This window comes from Girardinichthys multiradiatus, chromosome 18, assembly GCF_021462225.1.
Source record: "Girardinichthys multiradiatus isolate DD_20200921_A chromosome 18, DD_fGirMul_XY1, whole genome shotgun sequence".
In the NCBI taxonomy this organism is placed as follows: domain Eukaryota; kingdom Metazoa; phylum Chordata; class Actinopteri; order Cyprinodontiformes; family Goodeidae; genus Girardinichthys; species Girardinichthys multiradiatus.
The window spans coordinates 6,776,975-6,799,067 of NC_061810.1; the positions used below are offsets into that span (position 1 = coordinate 6,776,975).

Sequence of the window (22,093 nt, forward strand, 5' to 3'; positions counted from 1 at the left end):
AATAATCAGGAAGGAAGGAAGGGAAAGTCATACAGAGCCCAGTGAAGTCTAACATATAGAGTTGATGTCAGATTTCCTCTCTTTCTATGTCATGTTAGAAGCAGTGGCGCCACTCTGAAGCCATTCAGTGACATGTGATATTTATAGATCAGTGCTAACAAATATTTAATGAACATTAGCAACCAGCTCTAACATGACAGCACATGCTCTACTAAAATAGTCTCTGATGGTTAAATGGAAACTTTGATTTTGCTTAGGTGGCTGTAATTGTGTGTTGGGGGGGAACGTTTATAGAATATACATGTTTGAGAATGTTATAGCAAATATATAGATATAAACTGCATTTTGTCTGCATTGCTAAGTGATCTATCTTTAAAAATATATGTCAGTTAGGAGTAAACATGTGGGCCACCTTTTCTAATTTCATGCGTTGCTATTGCTTGGTTTCTGTAGTTTTGTGAATGGCAAAGTTGGGTGTTATACTGTATTTGACCACACGGTGGTGCTCATGCAGCGTGCACAGATGCATCATCCGTCCACTCCCAGTGTGGCAAGTTGTTTTAGCATAAAACCAAACAGCACTCCTCAGAGCTCAATTCCATCCATCTATCTATTTTCTATACCCTCTCATGCCTGCACGATCGTGGAGATAAATTGTGTTCTGAGAAGCTGAAACTGTAATTCTCACTTAGAAGAACAGCGTGATGGAAGTATGCTTTCAACGTCCTACCCATTATATGATAGTTTCACTTGTCATACCTTACGGTGCTTGCGCCCCTGGGACTCTTGTGATTGACAGAGTCATGCTGAACTTTCGTTTTGCTTTCTGGCGTGTCCAATATGTTTTGAATATTTAAAGGACGATGTCAGAAATACTGATGAAGGAAATGGAGAGTCTATCGATCGGCCCAGCGAAGCCGGAGCAGCTGAGGGACGGGGCCCAGAGCTTCCTGCTGGTGGACGAACAAGAAAACCTGCAGGTAAAGTTAGCCGAGCTAATGCTAACTGTTAGCTGTTTGGCTAAAGAGGAGCTAACACTCCCGCTAATGTCGGCCCGTACCCCAAGTTACTGCACATAGAAATATGTTTTTATAGGTTTTAGAACACTCAACAATTCTTGTTAGATTTGGAAAGTTAGCTTGTTCTACCTTTTCGCTCTCTACAGCCATTTACTCAAACATGCAGCTACGTGAAGTCGGCTGTTTATCATGTGTAAGCCTTAGATAATGCTGTAGAATGAGATCTAAACAGCAGATGAAGGAGAGGCATGTTGACCTATCATTAGGGAAAGTACCTGGTGAATCATCTTGTGTTGTTGTTACAGATGATCAAAGTGCATCAGATAAGGACTTTTACTTATCTAAACACGTTCAAACTCAGCAGCACTTTGCTGATAAATATAGCTGCTCAGTCTCCATTACTGGACAAACTGGTTCCTTATTATGTTTTGTCTTAATGATCCAGTCTTGCTCACCCACACACAGTCTTATTAAGTAATCACGGGAGCCAGGGATCTCAAGCTGCAAATGAAATGATCAACGGTGCAGACACAGATTTCTGCTTAATCCCATCTCTCCTCCTCCAGGTACAAAATGAAGCTGAGTTTGTGGAGAGGCTCAGCTGCGTGGATGTCGCCGGAGTCAAGGTCCTCTCCATCTTTGGCAACACTGGCGATGGCAAGTCCCACACTCTCAACCACATCCTGTTTGGGGGCGAGAGTGTGTTCTACACCTCCAAGTCCCCCAGCTCCTGCACGGTGGGGGTGTGGGCCGCTTACAATCCCACTCTGAGCCTGATCGCTCTGGATACAGAGGGTCTGTTGGGAGCAGCAGCCAATCAAAACCAGAGAATGCGTCTCCTTCTGAAGGTAATTTAAGAGGTTACTAGTTGGGCTTGAGGGTTTAAATCAATAAACTGTTTCTGCCAAAGGTAATACACAAACATACAAACATCCTTGTTGCTTTGATGACAAAGCAAAACAAAAAAAAACCTGTGAGGCGAGGAGAGCATTGATGAGAGAAGCAGCTAAGAGACCCATAGTAACTCTGAAGAAGATACCGAGATTTTTCACTCCACAAATCTGACCTTTAAAAAAAATGGTGAGAAGAAATCCATAAGAAGTTTGCCCCTAACCATGTAGGGGGCGCTGCAGATATATGGAACTTGGTGCTCTGGTCAGCTGAGAACAGCTATATGTGGAGGAGAACTAACACTGCACATCATCTCCATGGTCAAACATGGTGGTGGCAGCATCATGTTGTGGGGATCCTTTTTTTTTTTGCAGGAGTAGTGAAGCTGCAGAGTTAGGGATTGTACCGAATTTGGTACTTTTATACGTACCTATTCACGTAAAATCAAACGGTTCCATGTTTTGGTAGCTAAACGCATCATTGTGACACTGAGGGAGTGGAAAAGTGGGCGATGTTTCCATGCCGGGCGGACATGAACACAGCATTGCACGTACAGGAGCATCATGACATCAGTAGCTGCTGGTACCGTCAACAAAGCATGGTCGATAGAAAGCGCTCGAAAGTATGGCTCCGCCTTTCAATATGCGATGCAGTATTTGTGATATGAAGTGTAAGACCATCAGCCTCACCGCTACAACTCCTGCATTCAGCACGCCAGCATCCGTTAGTGACTCGTCCTCTGCAGCCAGCAAATTTATTACCACATAAACACTCACAAAAGTACCAAAAACTGGTACCGTTGCGTACTGATACCGATTCCCGGGTACCGGGCATCGTTACCGTATCGATTCAAATGTGAAAGGCACCCATCCTTAGTCATAGTTAATGGAAATGCAGGGTGATCCCATATTTCGAGCCTCTAGAGTGAGGCCACTCCCTTGGAGCATAAGTAGTTGGTGGTAAGACCTCAGAATGGCATGAAGGATCACCTTTCAATAAAACAACATCATTCTGGAGAAGAAACTCACGTGGGCTTTCATTTATTCTCACAAAAGCTTACTGGGATAAGAAGACCAGTGGGTTTTTACTTTACCTATTGAAGGCGTGGACTTGACACGCAACTCAAGAAAAACCCACGGAGGTTTTTCAAGGAGACAAAATTTTCCTCTTTGTTTTTGTTCCAGTCGGCTGCTGACGGTCCGTCATATTTTTCTCCTTTTGCCAAAGGGGGAAGGCTGGCCGTCTTTGTGTTTGTTACGGACGCGTAACAAACTCCCCCGTCTCCCCCTGCTCCAGAGAAGTGGACACCAAGTCATCCCGTTTTGTTTTATTTCTATTAGAAATATCTTTGGTAGGATAGAGTAGGATTTTAGAGCGATTTAGAATTGCCACTTATAGTCCAATGTGTTCTACGTTGTATTTGCATGCAATGTCTTATTGAAACTTTGATTGCTGTTGGACTCCAAAAGGCGCCGCGCTTTGAAGCTGTGTGTGTCTCACTGTGTTTGAACACTTGAGCGCAGACTCAGGTGAACTTAAAGTTGGACTGTTAGAACCTCATGGCGGAAAACTCACGGTTCCATTGTCTTCACTCTTCGTGTTTTTCCACTGGTTGCCGCCTAAAAGTTTTATGACCCTTTGTGTTTCACTGAGCTCCAGCTTTGGGGGTTTTATGACTGCAGGCTGGTGGAGGCCAAGGGGCTGCCTATGTGATCGTACTGCTGTCTACTGGTTACATGTTCCACATTTCAAGTAAACCCAAAGCTTTACTTCTTTACCATTTTTGCCCATAAACTGCTGGTTTGACTTTCATACACACTCCATGTTGTTTTATCTAGTTTAGTTATTTTACCCCTTTTGTGTAGAATTTTTGCATACTTGATTAGGTGAAGATTATTGAATCAGAATAGCGAGGTGTATCAGGGCTGTTGATTTAATAAATATTCACGTAGATAAAGAGAAGCGTTTGTGTTTATTTTGAGCAAGAGTGATTTATCTAAGGTCAAAGTTCCCCCACCTACGGTGAAGCGGTTGATTAAACAGTGACATCTAGTGTGGTTTTGGTTAATAATTATCAGTTATTAATGATAATTAACTAATTGTAATTATTAAGGGCTATGAGCCCATAATCACAACACCAGAGGACATCTCTGATTTCTATTCGTAAGCAATGATTTTTGGTTAAGAAATTATTTTATTGAATCATCATTTTTAATTATAATTTTTGATAAATATTAATTAATCAATAATCATAATCCTTACACTTTGATATATTCTAGTCTCCTCTGACGTAATGTTGTCTGTAGGTTATATTTTTACAAAATCAACAGATTTATTTAGTCTATGTTGTTAAAGAAACTTCAGGTTCCAGGAAACGGTTTAGTGTTACATCCATATATTTATCTTTGTCTTTCCATATTTATCTGTTTCTCTCCATCTGTCTAGCTGTATTAATCTATGTCTTCATCTTTATCTATTGGTGCTGGATAACTATTAAAACTCTTATTCAGGATTAATATCACTGCTATGTGCAAAAATCAGCCATGAAAGTTGTGTTTTGTACTTTTAAAGTACTTCAATATGAACACAAGTGTAATAACATCTGGTTTGCAAACAGTTCAAACAAGATAAGATGCTCATTAATGGCAATATCCTAAAGTAAATACATGTTTATTGTGGTGTAATAGTTAATTGGATGTTTAAATAAGTGAATAAGGAACCATAGCAAATGAATATGAACAATTTACAGTCTCTGACATTCAGTTTGACTTGGTTTGTTCACTTCCTCCTGATGCACGTGTGTTTAACATGGAAGCGACAGAGCGGGAAACGCCACAACCTTACATCAAGACTTCAATAGGCGTGCTCCTCCGCCATAACTTGGAAACGATATAGTTCCTCTCCTGCCGCGGTAAATTGATAACACGTGAACACGTCCAGACGTTTGATAATTTACTACTAGAGGGGGCGGGAGGTCCTGTTGCCGGAGGGAACGCCCAGCTTGGACAACGGTAGCAGAAACGCTGTAGTTTGTTCTTTTTATTGATATTCCTTATTTGTCTTTTCTGATTCCTGAATTGCAATAAAGACGTGTCTTCCTGTTTCTTCAGTGACTGCCAAGCAAGCTGTTCCGTTACTAGGTGAACACACATGTTCTCTTGTGTTTGCCAGGTTTTGGCCGTGTCTGATATCGTAGTCTATCGCACACGGGCAGAGCGCCTCCATAACGACATGTTCCAGTTCCTGAGCAGTGCGTCGAGGGCCTACCTGAAGCACTTCACCCGAGAGCTGAAGGCCCTGTCCAGTCGGTGTGGCCTGGACGTCCCCCTGTCCTCTCTCGGGCCTTCGGTCATCGTCTTTCAGGAGACTACACACACACAGCTGCTGGGCCACGGTAAGAGGCTACTTAGCGAGTTGCTTTTGTAACTTTTGGTTCCAGTTCACTTTTTAAAGATCATCATCTTTCTTTCCTGATGTAGATTCGAAGGGGCCCGGTTATGCCGACACTCTCCTTCAGAAGCGCTTCCATGACCTGAGTTTGGGGACAGAGGCCTTCAGCTCGGTCCAGTACGTTGGCACCCAGACCATCACTCCCCCCACGGATTACAGCAAGCTGCTGGAGGCCGTCAGGCAGCAAGTGAATAACACTCACACACGCTCCGCCCGGCAGCCGGGGATCGTGTTTCATGCTCTGGAAGTGAGTGGTTTTAGCGAACTTTAACAGATAAATCAGAAAGTTTGCAGGTTTGAATTATTCCTCTGGGTAGTTTCTCCTCAATTTCTGTTTAAGCTTTCATCATATTTTTATTTCCACTTTTTCTACCTCTGAGATTTTTCCCCTTTATGTTTCCCAGGCTCTGAGTGAGCGTTTCTGTGGGGAGCTATCTGATAATAAGATGATGCTGTACTCCTTCTTCCCTGACGAGTACTTCACCTGCTCCTCTGTGTGCCTCAGCTGCAAGTAAGATGGTCTACAGCCGTAAACTTCACTGCTTTCTAGAGTTCACTGAAGTTCAAGGATAAACATTTCATTGGTTTTCAGTTATTTTATTATAAACCGGAGCAGATTTAGGCAAAGTTTCAGTAGTTTCTCAATGGGATTAGAATTTGGGGACTTTCCAGTCCTCAAATGTTTGGGTCCCTGAGACACTCGGTTCTTATTTTCACCTTTTGAATTTTTTCTCCATCATGCTGGAAAAAGTATCGTTTATCCCCAAATTCCTCCTGGACCTTTCGGCACAGGCGCCGTTGATGGGTGTTTAGATCCTGTTCTTTATCAATGTCAGTGTTTTTTTTTTATTTGGCAAAATTATGTGAGTCCACTCTCTTGAACGCGAGGAGACCTCTCACATGACCCCAAAACAGTCTCAAGAGGGCTACATTGAGGAAATGAATCTTCCTCCAGTCCTGTGCAGTCCAATCCTGGTCCTTTCTGCAGAGTGTCGGTTTGTCCATTAGCAGCAACGAGGTGGTTGGATGTCGACCCCAGGCCAGCATCCATAGGTCTCCGCCTCACCCAACAACCCATAACTGAGCAAGCTCTTCACTGGTGGCCATTCCTTATCTTAATCCTTATTAGGAGGTATTCCTGGCACTAACTGGAGGTTCTTGAGCTAGTTGAGCCTTTCGTCACAATCTTAGAACCTCTCTCCTGACATTTCTGGATGATTTGAGAAACCATTTTTTTGGGTGTACTCCTGCTAGAAGCAACATCATTGCTGATGAAGCTCTTTTGATTCAAAGCAATAATGACCACACGTTTCCTTGATGGTAACCATTAAGGACAATAGAAGAACGATTTCAGGCACCAGTCCATTTTGAAGCCACTGTTCTGCTCCGTTCCTGTGAGCTGACGATGGCAGCATTAAATGATGGCAGCAGGTCATTTTGTGGCGGGGCTAAAACACAATGCAACTAAGTTTTGTCAAATTGTATTAATGTTGCCATTCATTGCATTTAGTCTGGCTCCTCTCTGTAGCAACAAAGAATCAAAGCAAAGTGTCACTATGAAAACTTAAACTTAAACCTTTTGGCGACAAGACGTTTTCAGACGTGGAGAGTGAGTGTAAAGAAAGCGTGAAATCCCTTATTTTATTAGTTGTAGTTCTGACTCCAATAAATTAGAAATTGGATAAAGGTCAGCTGTAGGTATTGTCCACATGAAAGTTTTATTTATAAAAATCTCATAAATCCTGACAATTGTTCTTATGATTTTCCTTTTGGCTTCCCCTTGTAAAGCCTCATTAAACCATAATGTTGAGCCAAGTGGACAAAATAAAACATTTAAACAGAAATGCCCTTCTAATTTACTCTAAAGTTTTATCTATCTATAGCATCCGTTGTAAAAACGGCATGAATCATCTAAGAGACCGGGTCCCCCACATGGCAGATGGACTCTGCCAGTTTGCACATCAGTACAACAACAAGGTCCTCATCTGTAAAGTAAGTCCACAGCGATCGTCTGTTCTTCCAGTCTCTAGGAGGCCTAGTTTGTTTACCTGCTTTCTGTTTAACTTTATTATATCTCCAGCGGTGCTATGAAGGCGGCAGAGAGGTGATTGTTGTGCCCAAAACCTCAGCTTCCTCTGACAACCCGTGGTTTGGGCTGGCCAAGTACGCCTGGTCAGGGTAAGCAGATACACACACAGAGTCACACTACTTTCTCTGCTTTTCAGACAGTTAGTTTCTGATTATTTCTTCCTGTTTGCCTTCGTCTCTTAATTTAGATATGTGTTGGAGTGCGCTAGCTGTGGCGTAATCTACAGGAGCAGGCAGCACTGGATGGGCAACCAGGACCCTGAGAGTGGGGTGGCACGGTCCGAGGTCAAACACGTCTGGGAGGATGTGAGATAATGATCTTATCTGACAAATATTAAGGCATCCATAATTAAAACAATAGTAGAATTTCTCCAGTTTATGTTCACCATATTTTAATCTGTAATCAACAAAAAGGTGCCATAGAGCAGATTTAACAATCCAGACATATTTTGACATGGTGCTCTTCCTCAATGTCGGATTCCTGCGTCTTCTTTTAGTCCGACACCTTTCTGACCAACCACCGGAACGCAGCTCAGAGGGTCCTGGACGGGATGAACTATGTGATCCAGTCAGTGTCTGAGTATGGGACCGGCCCCACCAAAGCGGTCACAGCCTGGCTCACTGACCAGGTGGCTCCTCCATACTGGAGACCTAACGCAGAGATCACTGTGAGTATGAAGAACTAAAGCAGAGATAAAAGAGAAACACGGTTCTGGTCACATTTGTTGGCGCCCCTGGTAGAGATGTGTAACAAGCCTTAAAGTACATTTATTGTTTTTTGCTGTGGCATAAATTAAAATGTTTATTCAATGTAGAAAAATTGCACGTTGAGATCGTCTCTGCTACTAGATCCTTTCTTATGCTCTGCTTTCCTCAGCTCAGCCTGCAGAGTTTTATTTTCATTCGTCTGGTATAAAGAGTTCATGATTCCATGCACTCTAACAAGGTTCCCAGAGCATTTGGAAGAGAAACGAGCCCACAGCAACACGGGTCCTGTACCATACTTAGTTGGGATGATGCTGTGTCATGCTTGGTCTCATCAGACAAAACCATATGGTGCCAGTAAAGTCCCAGTGGAGTTTGATGGTTGGAAAGATAAGTCATTTTCTGGCATCATTCAGCCGGTTCACATGTAGATATCATGTAGCGCTCGTTATGGAGACTTGGTGACCACTCTTTGCTGCAGTTTTCTAACAGTGAAATTGGATTTTTAACCTTGCTTATTAACCTGCTCCCCAGGCAAGGGGATGACATAAATATTAGGGATGTTATGGTACACGTTTTTCTAAAGAACATATTTAGTACAGGCCAGTCAGTTCTGTACGCACGTGTACCGAACGAATACAGCCTGTTTTATACCTGATCACATGCAGAATGTTTATGTGGAGCTAAGTGCGCAATGCAACGTTTTGTAGCGCAGCTTTAAAAAGTGACACCAAGACAAAACAGAGCGGATTCCCAGCCATCGCTAACTCTGCTGTTTGAGAATGTTAAGGCTTCTCAGTGGAGAAAGGAATCAAAACTTTATGTCAGAGTACACATCTTTCAGCAGCAATAAGGTATGTCGCTCGCTCTGGACTGAACTGAATTCTTCTCCTGAAACAACGTCAGACTAAATGGAAACATCACAGAAACTGGAGAAAAATCAGCTGATGTCAAAATGGCCGTCTGTATAGCAGCCAATCACTTTAATCTCTGTACATGTATAAAATGCAAATCTTTGATCAGAGGAGATTTTGCCAACAGCTGCCATGCTGCATTCAGGTACAACTGTTACACTATTGAAATATCAAAACAACTCCATAGTGATTTAAACATGCTTTATTTTCAAACATGGGCTCAGTCTTGTTTAAGTTTCAGAACATAATGAAATCAAATTTTAGAAATTAAAAAAACTTTTTATTAGGGATGCACCGATATAAAAATTCAGGCCGATACCAATATCCCATATTAATATCACTGTTATGGCCCATAACCAATATTTACTGATATTATATATCATATACATCTTAATAGCCTTTCAACACCGTGAAAAAACGACGACACAGTTAAACATCCTACAGTCCTCACTGCATCACCATCGCTGTCACATGACCAAACAAATACCACATAGCCAACCCCTCCCCTTCCTCTCCAGAAACACACACAGCAACAAAATGGTAATAAATATCGGTTACTTATATAACACCGGCTGATACCGATATCTAACACCATGGCCAATATATCGTCCATCCCTAATTTCTATTACCACTGAATGTAGTAAAAAAATAACCATACCTTTTTATTTCTTTTTTCCTGATTGAAGCGTACCGAAAACATACCAAACCATGACCTTAAAACCCGAACATGTAATGAACCGTGATTTCCTGTGTACCGTTACACACAATAAATGTGGTTCTTTGTGCAGCCTTGTGATCAGGGGCTAAAATAAATCTGTATTATGTCATATGTCTTCACCAAGGAAACAGAAAGTCTAATTAGAAGGTTCCAGAATCTCTGATTACTATAAGAATGTCATTTATAAATTAAAAAAGTGCCTCGGTCATATTTATTTTAAGGAGATTGTTAGGAGGACCAACAAATGTGCCACCAGGAGTTTTGTTGAAAACAATTATTCTTTAATTATCCTTTCCTAATATTTATGTCATTCCTTAACATTCTTCCTGGAATGCATCCACAAACGTTGTTAGGATGTTTCTATGTTTTTCACTGTAAAGTTATGTTGCTGCAACAGATTCATTTCTTTTAAGGGTGTTTGCACATCTTTATTAGAGGTTGCCAACAAATGTGCTCAGCAATGTACGTCCTAAATGATGTGACCTGCAGCAAGTGTTGCTTTAATGGGTTATTTCACACTGATAATATCAATGCATGTCCGTCTATATCTTGCTCCTTTTCTTCAGGCCTGTTATGGGTGTCAGAAGGAGTTTGAGGAGGCAGAGAGGAAGCATCACTGTCGATCATGCGGCGAGGGTTTCTGTCACCCGTGCTCCAGCCACAGGATGCCGGTGCCTGAGAGGGGCTGGGGCAGCAGTCCTGTCCGAGTGTGTAAGACCTGCTACAGGCAGGGAGGACCTCCTGACACCAACAGCCAGGGTAAGAACCATGCAGCCTATCAGTGAGTCTTATACTGGAACTACAACTAGGTTACCTGATGATGACACCGTTTGTGATCCTTGGAATGTACTTTTGCTTTTCATTAGTGTGTAAAGTGGAGCCTCGTGGTCTGATAGCTCGCAGGGTGACGGAGGTGGCCCAGTCTACAGTGGATATGGTCACCACAGCTTTGGACTATCCGCGTTGTGAGTCCTGCTACCTCTTTCTCAATGCATAGTGTCTTAGGTGATATTAGAAGGGACTTGTACAACACTGGACAGGTCAGTAAATCTCATATCTTCATTTTATTTTGTGTGTGGGATTTAATGGGCAATCTGGTCTCTGTTAGCCCTGTTTTAGAAAGTTTTATATGATGCAGATGCACAATGTCTGGAGAACCAAAGATACACAATTAACAAAATAAGATTGGCAAAACTTTAACCTTTTATTTGTTAACCTGAAAGAATGTATCTCCAAATCACATGGGGGGCACAGACCAGGAATTCTGGGATATATGAATATTCACTTACAACCTGAGAGCTGCGGAAGCAGCCACTGTTGTTCCTCGGGATCTAGGTCGGTGACAATAGTCTGTTCCAGTAGAACAAAATGACCGTCAAGTGAATCAAGCCCAGTAACTTCTGCAGTGCTGAGGTATTCAAATACCGTGAATATTTTTCACATTTGTGATGAAAAAGTTCAATTTTGTCTTTGGTCTTTATCTAATTTACAAGTATCTACTATTTTGTGTTTGCGTCACATGAAATCCCACTGAAGTACATTGAAATTTGTGTTTTGTTGCTTGACAAAACATGAAAAAGTCCATAGACTGAACACGATCTCCATCTGCTGTTAAGTGGGACTAATCATGTCACAATTTGTCCAGGTCAGATACATTTTTGAATGAACAGAAATAATTCCAGCTGAAATCCATGAACGTTGAATTTGTTTTGCTATTCTCTCCTCAGCTTTTGTTAAGGACGTGGCTCGGCCAGACTACTGGGTCCCGGACCACAACATCACCCAGTGCCATCAGTGCTCGAAGACCTTCACTCCAGCCATGTCTAAGCACCACTGCAGGGCCTGTGGGCAGGGGGTATGCGGCCCATGCTCCACTCACATAAAACCAGTGCCCTCCCGTGGCTGGGACCACCCGGTCAGGGTGTGCGACGGCTGCTTCGCCCGCACCGACACTCTGTAACCGCCACCAGTCAGAAAAACGTTTCAGTTTTCCTCAGGTAGTCCCACTCAGCACCATAAATCCCAACACCGCCGCTCCAAGAAACAAAGAGGGATCGACCCAACAGCACCAAGAGACTAAACTGGAACCATCTTTCCTTTCATGGGCAGTAAAGGGGAACCATAGAGGCTTGGTATGAACACTGTGAGGGGTGTAAACTGTCAGCCCTGACATATCTACTTTGCTATATCTGCGTTTATTGTACAAACTGATTCTGGATCAGTTATGAGACGTAATTCCAGCCACAGATCACTTCTACTGCAGCCCCAACCATCAGTCAAACAGCTCCGAGGTGAACTGGATCAGAAACAAACTGGACGTTTTCCTTTTAACAGACTGTTTTTAAGATGTAAGACATTCATCTCCTCGGTTCTCATTAAGTCACAGCAGAACTTAAACTCTTAACATCTCTTTAGATTGTTGTTTTCACCCTTCCTGCAGCAGGCTGCTCAACCTTATCTGGAATTAAAAACTAGCTCAAATAACGTGAGAACAAGTCAAAGGGATGTTTAATTGTTTGATGGACATTTTTAAATTCCCTAAATCCACAGAAAGCGTTGTCTTGGTCTCTCGTTTGATTTATTTGCACAGACTAGGAGAGCAGAGATTGTGTGTTTTCTTTTATTATAAATGAAAATCTTTGAGTTAGAGAAATAGAGCTTGGGGTGTTGTGATTTAAAATGAATGATCTGCTACAGCATGTGCCTTCATGGGTATATTACTACTCAATTAAACATCATTTGTGCTTAGTTATGGAATTTCTTTTCACTTATAGCCTTGATCATCAAACACATTTACAGCTCTATTGGCTATATTGTGGAAGGTGATGAGAGTGAAATCAATATTTTAGCATATTTAGACATTCCAGTGGGTAAAAACACCCTGAGTACTAGGGTAGATTTACTTCTCCTCAGAAAGATGATGCAGCTGCACTAAACCAGTGAAGCAATCTCATGTAATCACATGTATAAATATAACATTGACATTACAAGTTTGATTGAAAACCTACAGCTTTTTGTGTCACATGTTCATGCTTTAGTTTTCTCTAGCGTGTAAAAATACAGTTTTTATTCAATTCTGGCAATTGAAACTCTTGACTTTGATTTTAAATAAAATGGCATCAACCAAATAAAGACAAGAAAAACATTTTCTCCTTAATTCGATTTACTTTATTTGTTTAGTGCCGATTCACTACACACGTCCTCTTTGGGGACTTGACAAGTGGATCCAGTTTAAATGCAGAAATATACAGTTAATTCAGTCCAATTACAGACTCCAAGTCAATGACATACATTCCAGTTCAATCCCATTACAATGTTGTCAATTTGGGTTTTTTATTCCAATTGATAAAAAAGTTTTCTTTCTAAAGGAAAAATTTGCTTCGAATCCATGATTTGCAGCAATTTCTCCCTCTGAATGATCATGTGGCCGGACATTTGGGAGATCAACTTTGCAGCAGTTTCTAATACTGAGCACGCATGTTGCAACAGTGGACCGGGAAACTCCTCTTTAACAGGAAAAATCCTCCAGCAGAACCTTCCTGCAGAATTTGCCGCAACCTACTGGGGGTTGGGTTTGAGAAAACACACAAAACTCCCCAAAAAACAAAACAAAGGTACTGATCCAAAAGTACTTTCTATGTTAAAGAAAAGTACACGTGACAAAAGCAATAGTTCCTTCAGTGGCTTCATTTATGAGAGAAACCCTGCTAAACACGTAAGCTCTGGGCCAGAAGTGAAATCAATGGATGCTATACCCGAGTACATCTAAATAGTCCCAGCAATAGCTCCTTCATTTGTGTTTTCTAGGGGAGAGACAGGATTAAACACAGACAGACTTGGTCAATGGTCATCTATAGAAAATTCAGTTCAAAAATACTGTCATGATCCCAGAGGGAAGTCAGATGTTATGCTTATGTCCAGATTAGTTGAATATAAAGTATGGCTCCCTGACACTGAATCACAGCTTGGCAGACTAATGCATTTCAAACCAGCTGATGCATAGATTATGTTTATATAACAACCATCTGACTATTTGATCAAGCGTCCTCTTCTGGTGATATTGTGTAACTGTATGTTCAAACGATCTATGGTCGTTATTGAGTCAGCTCAGTTAGTGACTCGTTTGGTTTGGTTTTGGCAGTAGGTTTGATTCACTTTGGATTAACAGTTGAAGAGCTGTCTTTACAAAATACACCACAAGGAAAGCTTTATCCCATTTGTGATTTAAAAAGTTTGATCGTTTTACATTGTTTGACCTGCATCTCTTCCTTTAATGCATCCAAGGTCTTGCAAAAGTAGTGTCGTTGAACCTTTCTCACATTTTTGTCACAGTATGGCCACAAACTTTAGCATATTTTATTGGCATTTTATATGATAGACTGAACACACATAGTGCATAGTTGCCTGGTTTTCAAAGCTTTTCAAAGATCACATTTGGAACTGTGGCATACATTTGTATTCAGCCCCCTTTAGTCTGATACCACTGAATACATCCAGTGCAACCACTGCCTTTTAGAGGTTTTAAGCAGCATTTGGGCATAAAACAAGATTAAAAAACAATCTACATTTCTTTTTTAATGTATGAGACAACTGTAAACCTACCAAGACACGGCTGTCAACCTAAACTGACAGGCCATGCATGGAGAGAGGTGCCTGTGGCTCTAAATGCATGATGTCAGAAATTTCAAAGGGTAGGAAAACGTATGGGAGAGTATGTTCTTTAAATACTCTGTGTGGGTTTGACTTTTACAATCAGAAACATCAGACTGGAGAAACTGCTGGCACTGATTGCTGCCATCGATTCAGTCAAACCACAATGTCTTCAACCCTCTGACCTTACAACATCATCTTTCAAAGTGTTTTTATGATGTTAGCGCTCTTACGTAGATGTTTGGGTGGGCTTGAAGCGGCTCCATTAAACTGATGCAGGAGGAAGACCTATTCTGAATCTGGGTTGTTGCTTCCATCATCAGTTTCTGTCATCAGTAACAATGAATATTTTTGGATCACCATTGTAAAAACAACATTAGACTTTTAGACTCTTTAGTAAAGGTTCAGTTTTGTCTCACCAGTGTTGTATGAGTTACTTCAGACAATCACTTGACAATTTATTTAGTAAAATCAGATTTTCAGGGCAAATTATGTTCACTAAAATATTGAATGTTTTGTGATCTCTCTGAATCAAATCTTTTTTTGATTCACCTCCTCAGCACATATCTGTAAAAACACACACAAAACTAGTTGTATAGTGACCTCTGATCCCGTCCAAATCAGTAGAAAATCTACCCAGGAGTTTGTGATGTTCTGCTGTTTCCCTCCAAACCACTGTGGAAAAATCCATCATGACACAGACCGTCAGCAATGACAAAACCACAGAACCTCCCTGGGTTTCTGCTGTCCTGGCGTCAGATCCTGCTGCCACTGCTCGGTTTATCATTATGTTACCCTTCACCACCAATGGCACTTGAGACCAAAAAGAGACATATAGATTTTATTGTTCCAATAAAGAACAGAAACTTTAAATGTATATATACAAATGACCAATTTAGATTTCAGAAAGCATCATCAAATTGAGATATTTTAAACTATAAATATATTTAATATCACTTTTACATAAATATAAAAGTGGTATTAAATAAACTTGTCTACGTTGTGGTTCCATTGATGCAGAAAATATTTCATTAACAAGTTTTATCTTTGGATTTCTACTACTACAATAACATATTGAAGTACATATAACTGAAACCGTATATTTACATACATTGTATTAAAATACTTTTTTTTTTTTAGCTCCGACATTAAATCAGAATTAGATACAAATTTATATACATATTTTACATCAATTGTTTGGTAGAATAGACTTTTAAACTTCACTCTGATGTTTTGGGTATTCTTCCACAAATGTCTACCAACAATTTGCTGAAATTGTGCCCCATTCCTCTTAACAGAACTGGTGTAACTGAGCAGAGTTTTGTGATGGCCACTCCGAAACATTGACATTATTGTCATCTAGCCACTTTATAACTAATCTGGTGGTATGAGAGTCATTGTCCATTGAAGACCTATTTGTGGTGAAACTAAAAGTTATTGGCTGATGTTTGAGATGTCGCTTCAATATTTCCACACAAAGTTCTTACCTCATGATGGGATCCAAATGTAATCATGGTCATTATGACTAAACTTACAACTTTTACTTTTAGCAAACCACCAGACATGTCTCCAAAAATTTAGTTTTTCCCGTGTTCATTTGCAAAATGTAAGCTATAATTTATGTTGCTTTGTGAGTAATGGCATCTTCCTTACTGAGTTTCCTATTTGGTCTATGTAGGACTTGTTTTAAGTTGGAAAATGACACTCCTATACCAGCTTTGTGCAGCGTCTTCTCACTTCTGTTTTTGGGTTGATTCACATATTTCTCATCCAAACACATCCATCTCTAGGACACAGAACCCGTCTCCTTCTGCACGGTTTGATGCCCGGACAAGCCAATGCATAGAATTGTTTGAACAGATGAATGTGGCCCCTTCAGGCATCTGGAGATCGTACCCAAGGATGAACCAGATGTGTGGAGGTCCACAGTTTTCTTCCATAGATCTTGGCTGATTTTTTTCATTTTTCTGTGATGTCACACAGGGAGGTTTTGCATAGAAATGCATCTACAGATATCCTTCAATTTAACTCAAATGCTTAGGATTGACCTATCAGAAGCTTCTAAAGTCCTGACTTCACCTCAAATTGTTTAAACTCTGAAGAAAGCGATAAAACAATCAAATTAATCACACAAAATGTGATGAAGCTAAATTAGCTCGGTTTGCAGTACCTTATCTCTACCCAAGAGGGCGCTCAATGAACAACAATGGTGCAACAACACCAGGAGTAAATTTTACATGAGACCACCTGCTCCTGACTGTTCAGTGTCTCAGCAGAAGGTTTACTATCAAGCTGTCCTAGCTGGAGGCCAGAAAATAGCTGTTTCTCTGCAGCCTAGTTATAGCCTTTATGCTTTCAGCAGACTGAACACCTGTTATATATATAAAAGCACATAACCTGGAGTGAAGTGGGCCAGATGTTTGTGTTATCGTCAACAGCTTTGGACAGCACAGGAAGCAGGGAGGGATGCTTTATACAATAATAATAATAATACATAATGCACAGCCCCGTTATAATATCAGGTTTTTAAGAATTAAAAAGAGACCATGATAAATCCTTGCTAAACATTTTTGTCCTGTGTTACTGTGACATGTAACCTGTCTCCAGTTCAAGTAAAAGACAAATCTGTTGTGGGAATCATGAAAAAAAAAAAAAAAAAAAAAACACAAAAGTGTAAATGCCTTAACAAAACCCCAGTTGCATCAGAAGAAAAGTTACCCCACAGCATACTGCTGCCACCACCATGTTTCACAGTGGAAATTTTATTAATGTGCAGCTCTGGTTTCATCAGACCATAACATGTTCTCCCACAAGGTCTTGGGAGATTGCAGCCGGATCTAAATGTTTTTTCCTGGAGGAAAGGGTGTCTAGACATATGGGAAATGCAGTAGATTTCTTTCACCCCAGAACTTGTTGGAAATCCTTGCAGCTCCTTTCATGTTCCTGTTGCCCTCTTGGTTGAGTTCCTTAGTTTCTAGCTTGCGTTGTCATCCATTGTGGAAAATGTCCAGTTTTTTGTCCCTGTCATAAGTTTTCACCAGTTATTGATCATATGTCTATGAACAATCAAATCATTATCATCAATTTGTCACTTCTTTGCAGACTAAAGGACGTGGAGGAGCAAATGTCAGGAAACCCCTTCTTAGACTGATGAATCTTTTTTCACCTTAAACAGAGTCCCTGCAAGGAATGTTGTGTGTGAACTAAAGAGGACTGAATGTTGAAATTTAATCTAAACGTGTTTCAACAAAGTATTAGTTTGATGAATACAATTATACAAGCAGGATATTGCAGCTTTTTATTTGAGATATTTTCCCTTCTAACAGACTGGTTTGATTTTCGGTTAAATTGGACCGAATAAATGTCACATCAGAAGTGGAAAAAGTTTTGAAATGATTTATCTTGGTTTCATTTTTAGGTTTGGGATTTTAACATTGTTGTAAAATGGGAAAAAAAAAAAAAAAAAAGAATGACTAACTCACATAGAAAATGTTACAAACAATGACTAAACACAACCTTTATTTTTAGGAACACTGATCTCCCTCTGGCTTGAAAGGTGCATGACAGCAGCCAGGAAACCCCCTTTGGGTTGTGTAGAATAGTAAATAGGTGATTTGCATCAGTCCTGGGAGGATTTCAGCAGGGCGAACAATAGGTGGCACACTCTGCCTCTTAGAGGCAGCTCAGCTGGATCCAGCCTCCTGTGAATTTCTTTGTAGGATCAGGCAGTTATTTTTAGGAATGTACTTAAATGTTTCCGTTTTATTCTTGTGTTTATATAGAAAGAGCATTGTCGGTGAATTTGAAACGTTAAGGCTGTGTGTGTGTGTGTGTGTGTGTGTGTGAGTGTGTATTCATTTTCAGCCCCCAATACTCTTGATACCCATCTAAATACCTTCAGAAATCACCAAACTATTAGTGTACTTTATGTACCCACTTTACCCTGAACTGAATTCACAGTGAAACATGGTGGTGCCTGAATCATGCTGTGGTGTTGGTTTTCTTCTGCAGGGATGTGGAAGAGGATCTACAGAAGAGTTGATGGAAAGATGGATGTAGCTAAATAGAAAAGCTCCAATAGAATAGTTTGGATCAGGGGTCGGTAACTCCAACCCTCAAATACCAAGTGTCCTGCAATTTATATTTATCTCTGTGATCCAACACACTTGGAATGAAATAAATGATTCACTATTAGGCGTCTGCAGAAGTTCATGACATGCTGAGGAGGTAATTCAGCGATTTGATTCAGATGTGCTGGAGCAAGAATACTTCTCAACGTTGCACGCCAATGGCTCTTGAGGGTGGCGTTGGAGACACCCTGAATTAGATTTAAAACATATGCATAAGAATGGCCTAGTCAAAGTCCATATTCAATTCAGAATCCTAGGTAATACTTGGGAATTAATGCTCTCCAACTGATCTAACTGAGCTTGGGCTTTTTTGCTCAAGGAATGGAAAGCATAAAGTCCCAATAAAATATACTGACAGCTGTGGTTTTAACACAACAAATGTGACGAGTACAAGGAGTACTGAATACTATTGCAAGGAGCCGTACATTAGAGCATGTTGTGCTGTAGCAGAACGCTGTGCACCAAACACTAGACAAGTTACTGCATCAATAGCTCGCACACGCAATTAATCAGTGTAATTACTTCCCTCAAGCTTGAAGGACTGCAAGGTCACATAGCTATGGTTTTATATGTTACTATTAGCCATGTGCCCACTGGAGTGGGGGTGTGTGTGTTTAGTAATACTGAAGAATTACCTGCAGATGTCACTACAAATGTATTTATATGCAGTGTGATTTATACAACATGAGTGTGTGTCTTTGAGGGATAACAGCAAATGAGTGTGTGTCTATCTGCACATAGCATGGTTGTGTTATCCTCTGCTTATCGGAAAATCTAACAACAGTCCATTAAGCAAAACCTCATTAAAGACTCTGTTCTTGTGCTGTTACCCTCACACAGGCAGATGCACCCGGCCACTGAAAGCAGTGAGGAGAGCTCTAAGTGGATGTGAGACAGAGTGACCTGCAGTCAGACCATTCCATTTAAAACGCAGCCATGCTGCACCAATTCACACACACTTTGTGTTCTGATCATTTTAAAAACAATCTGCTGTGAGTATTTACGCATGCCAATGCAATGTGGGCAACAAAAAGAACCTCCACTACCTCCCAACACACACTCACACTAATACAGTGTTTTCCCTGAAAATCCACAGGGATGATATTGTATTTTCAGCTGCTATAGCTGTCCTATACTGTGTGACTGTGAAGCTTTTCTTGTTGATACAAGCACTTTTTCCTAGGACATAAATCTATTACTGTGTCACCATGACAACCAGGCCTTTTCTTTTCCTTTAAAGGGCTCATACAGGGCATTGCATTAGCATTCACACCCATTGAACGTTTCCTTTTTGTCAGATTGCAACCACAAACTTGAATGTATTTTATTGGGATATATTGGTGGGCGCAGTTGGTAGCACTGCTGCCTTGAAGCAAGAAGGTCCTGGGTCTGGTTTCTACCAGCATCTTTGGTCATCTAAAGAAGAATTTTTTATGTCCATCCATCTCTGCAAAAAAAGCTCAGTCATACTGGATCAAGGACATTTGTGGACATCAACTCCAGCCTTTGATTCTCAATCTGGACTTTGACTGGACCATTCTAACACATCAATTTGCTTTGATCAAAACCATAAATTTAAGCTATGGCTTTAATATTTAAGACAGTCGTCCTGCTGGAATGTGAAACTCTGCCCCAGACTCAAGTCTTTTGCCATCCATGCCTGTCCCCATCTCCTCTGACAAGCATCCAGGTTCCTGCTAAAGAGAAGCACCCCACAGCATGATTCTAGTACCTCCAGTTGTTCAGGGTGACGTACAGTTATGGTTTTTCACCAAACAGAGATTTTTTATGCATGCTGAAATGTTAAATTTTGGTCTCACCTGACCAGAGCATCATCTTCCACATGTTTTCTGTGTCTGTAGATGGCTTGTGCCAAACCAGAAAAGTGGGGTTAAAATACATGAAAGCATGCTAAACAATAAATGCTTCTAAATAATTGCTGGATCTTTTGTTTAATAAAAGCTCCACATGAAAATGTTAACACGAAGATGAATGACTTCATCTTTACCACATTAATCATCATTCTGGTGTATTGCTGGTAATATTTGCCATAAAAACAGCCTGAGGCACAGATCTCTTCCAGTAAAACCTGTCAAACAAGTAACGTCAAGCTCATTTACAGATCTTTATTCCAAACAGAAGCATGATTCACTGTAAATGATTTTACTGAAAGCATTGTTGAATGAGTAGGAGGGTTAAAAAAATCCAGAACTCTGCAGCTTTTTCCTCCTTTACTCTTTGGCAGTTCACACTGATCAAACCCCTCTCTTTCACTGACCAGAGATCAGAGACCAGCGGCCCGCTGAGAGTTCCTGCAGTAGAAAAAGAAGAAAAGGGCGCTTGTCTGGTTTCAGTAGTGATCCAAGACGCTGCAGCAGCACCACTTAGCCGACGTCGACTAGAGGAGAGCCCAGATAAGACAACGGTGCATTCAGGGGTTAGTAGGGCTGGTTCAGACTGAACACATACCGGAAGGAGGTTATTGAGTTGTCGCTGACAGCTTCAACCTGTCATCACCCACAGTTTTCTTATAAACAACAGATGATTAATTGAGCTATGTTGTATGTATAAATATTTTTCTGATAATGCTTCTATAGCCACGCCATTTTTAGTACCATTTTCAGATATGCTCTGTAAAATTATATTTTAACTCTGGGATATTTTCAGTTTATTTCAATGGCATATCTTGCTTCTTTTTTGTCTACTTACAGCTCACCCCCTTCTTTTTAAAAATAACTGTGTGCTGTTGTCTGTTGTAATTTGGCTAGTTGCCCACAAGGGCTTGCCCAGGGTGCCGTTCATGCAAGAGCCACCACTGGATTCAAGTGAACACGTCTCATTTCATCATTACTTACTATTATTGCTTGTAAACAACATCGGTTCTAGTTTAATTCCAGCTTCCTTCCCTGGGCAAGGCACTTCACCCTACGTTGCCTACGGATCTACATATCGCTGTACAAATATGTGTGTTTGTGAATGCAAAGGCATACTGCAGGTCCCATTCAGACACAAATTCTTGCCTTACACCAACCACCCCCTATCTTCAGATCCCCTGCCTGCACTAAGGATCTCAGAGGAAGATGTAAATAGGATTCATCGCCTGAAAACAAGGAAGGCCTCAGGACCTGATAATGTCTCCTCATCATGCCTGAGAACCTGAACCGACCAACTCTGCACTGAGATCTTCAACAAGTCACTGGGGCTGTGTGAGGTTCCCTCCTGCTTCCAAAGCTCCACCATCATCCCAGTACCCAAGAAAATCATCATCCTAGGATTAAATGACTACAGGCCTGTTGCCTGGCGTCTGTGGTCATGAAATCTTTTGAGCGACTTGTGTCTGGACCCCCTGCAGTTTGCCTACCCGGCAAACAGGTCGGCAGATGACGCAGTCAACTTGGGACTACACTCCATTCTGCAACACCAAAGTCCTGGCCTCCACCTGTCAGTGGATCACCAGCTTCCTGAAAAACCGGCAGCAGCAGGTGAGGCTGGGGAGCATCTTCTCATGCACAAGAACCATCAGCACCG

General features: G+C 41.0%; 1 protein-coding gene across 1 annotated transcript; it reads left to right on the top strand.

The window, feature by feature from the left end:
* The first annotated feature begins 595 nt into the window (after positions 1 to 595).
* si:ch211-11n16.2 (zinc finger FYVE domain-containing protein 1) lies at positions 596 to 12,930 on the top strand. Its single transcript, XM_047392413.1, has 12 exons — positions 596 to 980; positions 1,586 to 1,867; positions 5,082 to 5,304; positions 5,390 to 5,607; positions 5,765 to 5,871; positions 7,244 to 7,352; positions 7,441 to 7,538; positions 7,637 to 7,754; positions 7,946 to 8,116; positions 10,352 to 10,544; positions 10,652 to 10,750; positions 11,513 to 12,930. The coding sequence occupies exons 1-12, from the start codon at positions 864 to 866 to the stop codon at positions 11,743 to 11,745; spliced, it is 1,968 nt and encodes a 655-aa protein (XP_047248369.1). The 5' UTR covers positions 596 to 863; the 3' UTR covers positions 11,746 to 12,930.
* The last annotated feature ends 9,163 nt before the right edge of the window (positions 12,931 to 22,093 follow it).

Excerpts from the sequence above, each read along its gene's own strand:
- si:ch211-11n16.2 (XM_047392413.1), top strand. The coding sequence starts at position 864 with ATGTCAGAAATACTGATGAAGGAAATGGAGAGTCTATCGATCGGCCCA. Across the intron at positions 1,868-5,081 it reads GAATGCGTCTCCTTCTGAAG|GTTTTGGCCGTGTCTGATAT; the intron begins GTAATTTAAGAG and ends TGTGTTTGCCAG. Across the intron at positions 5,305-5,389 it reads CACACAGCTGCTGGGCCACG|ATTCGAAGGGGCCCGGTTAT; the intron begins GTAAGAGGCTAC and ends TTCCTGATGTAG.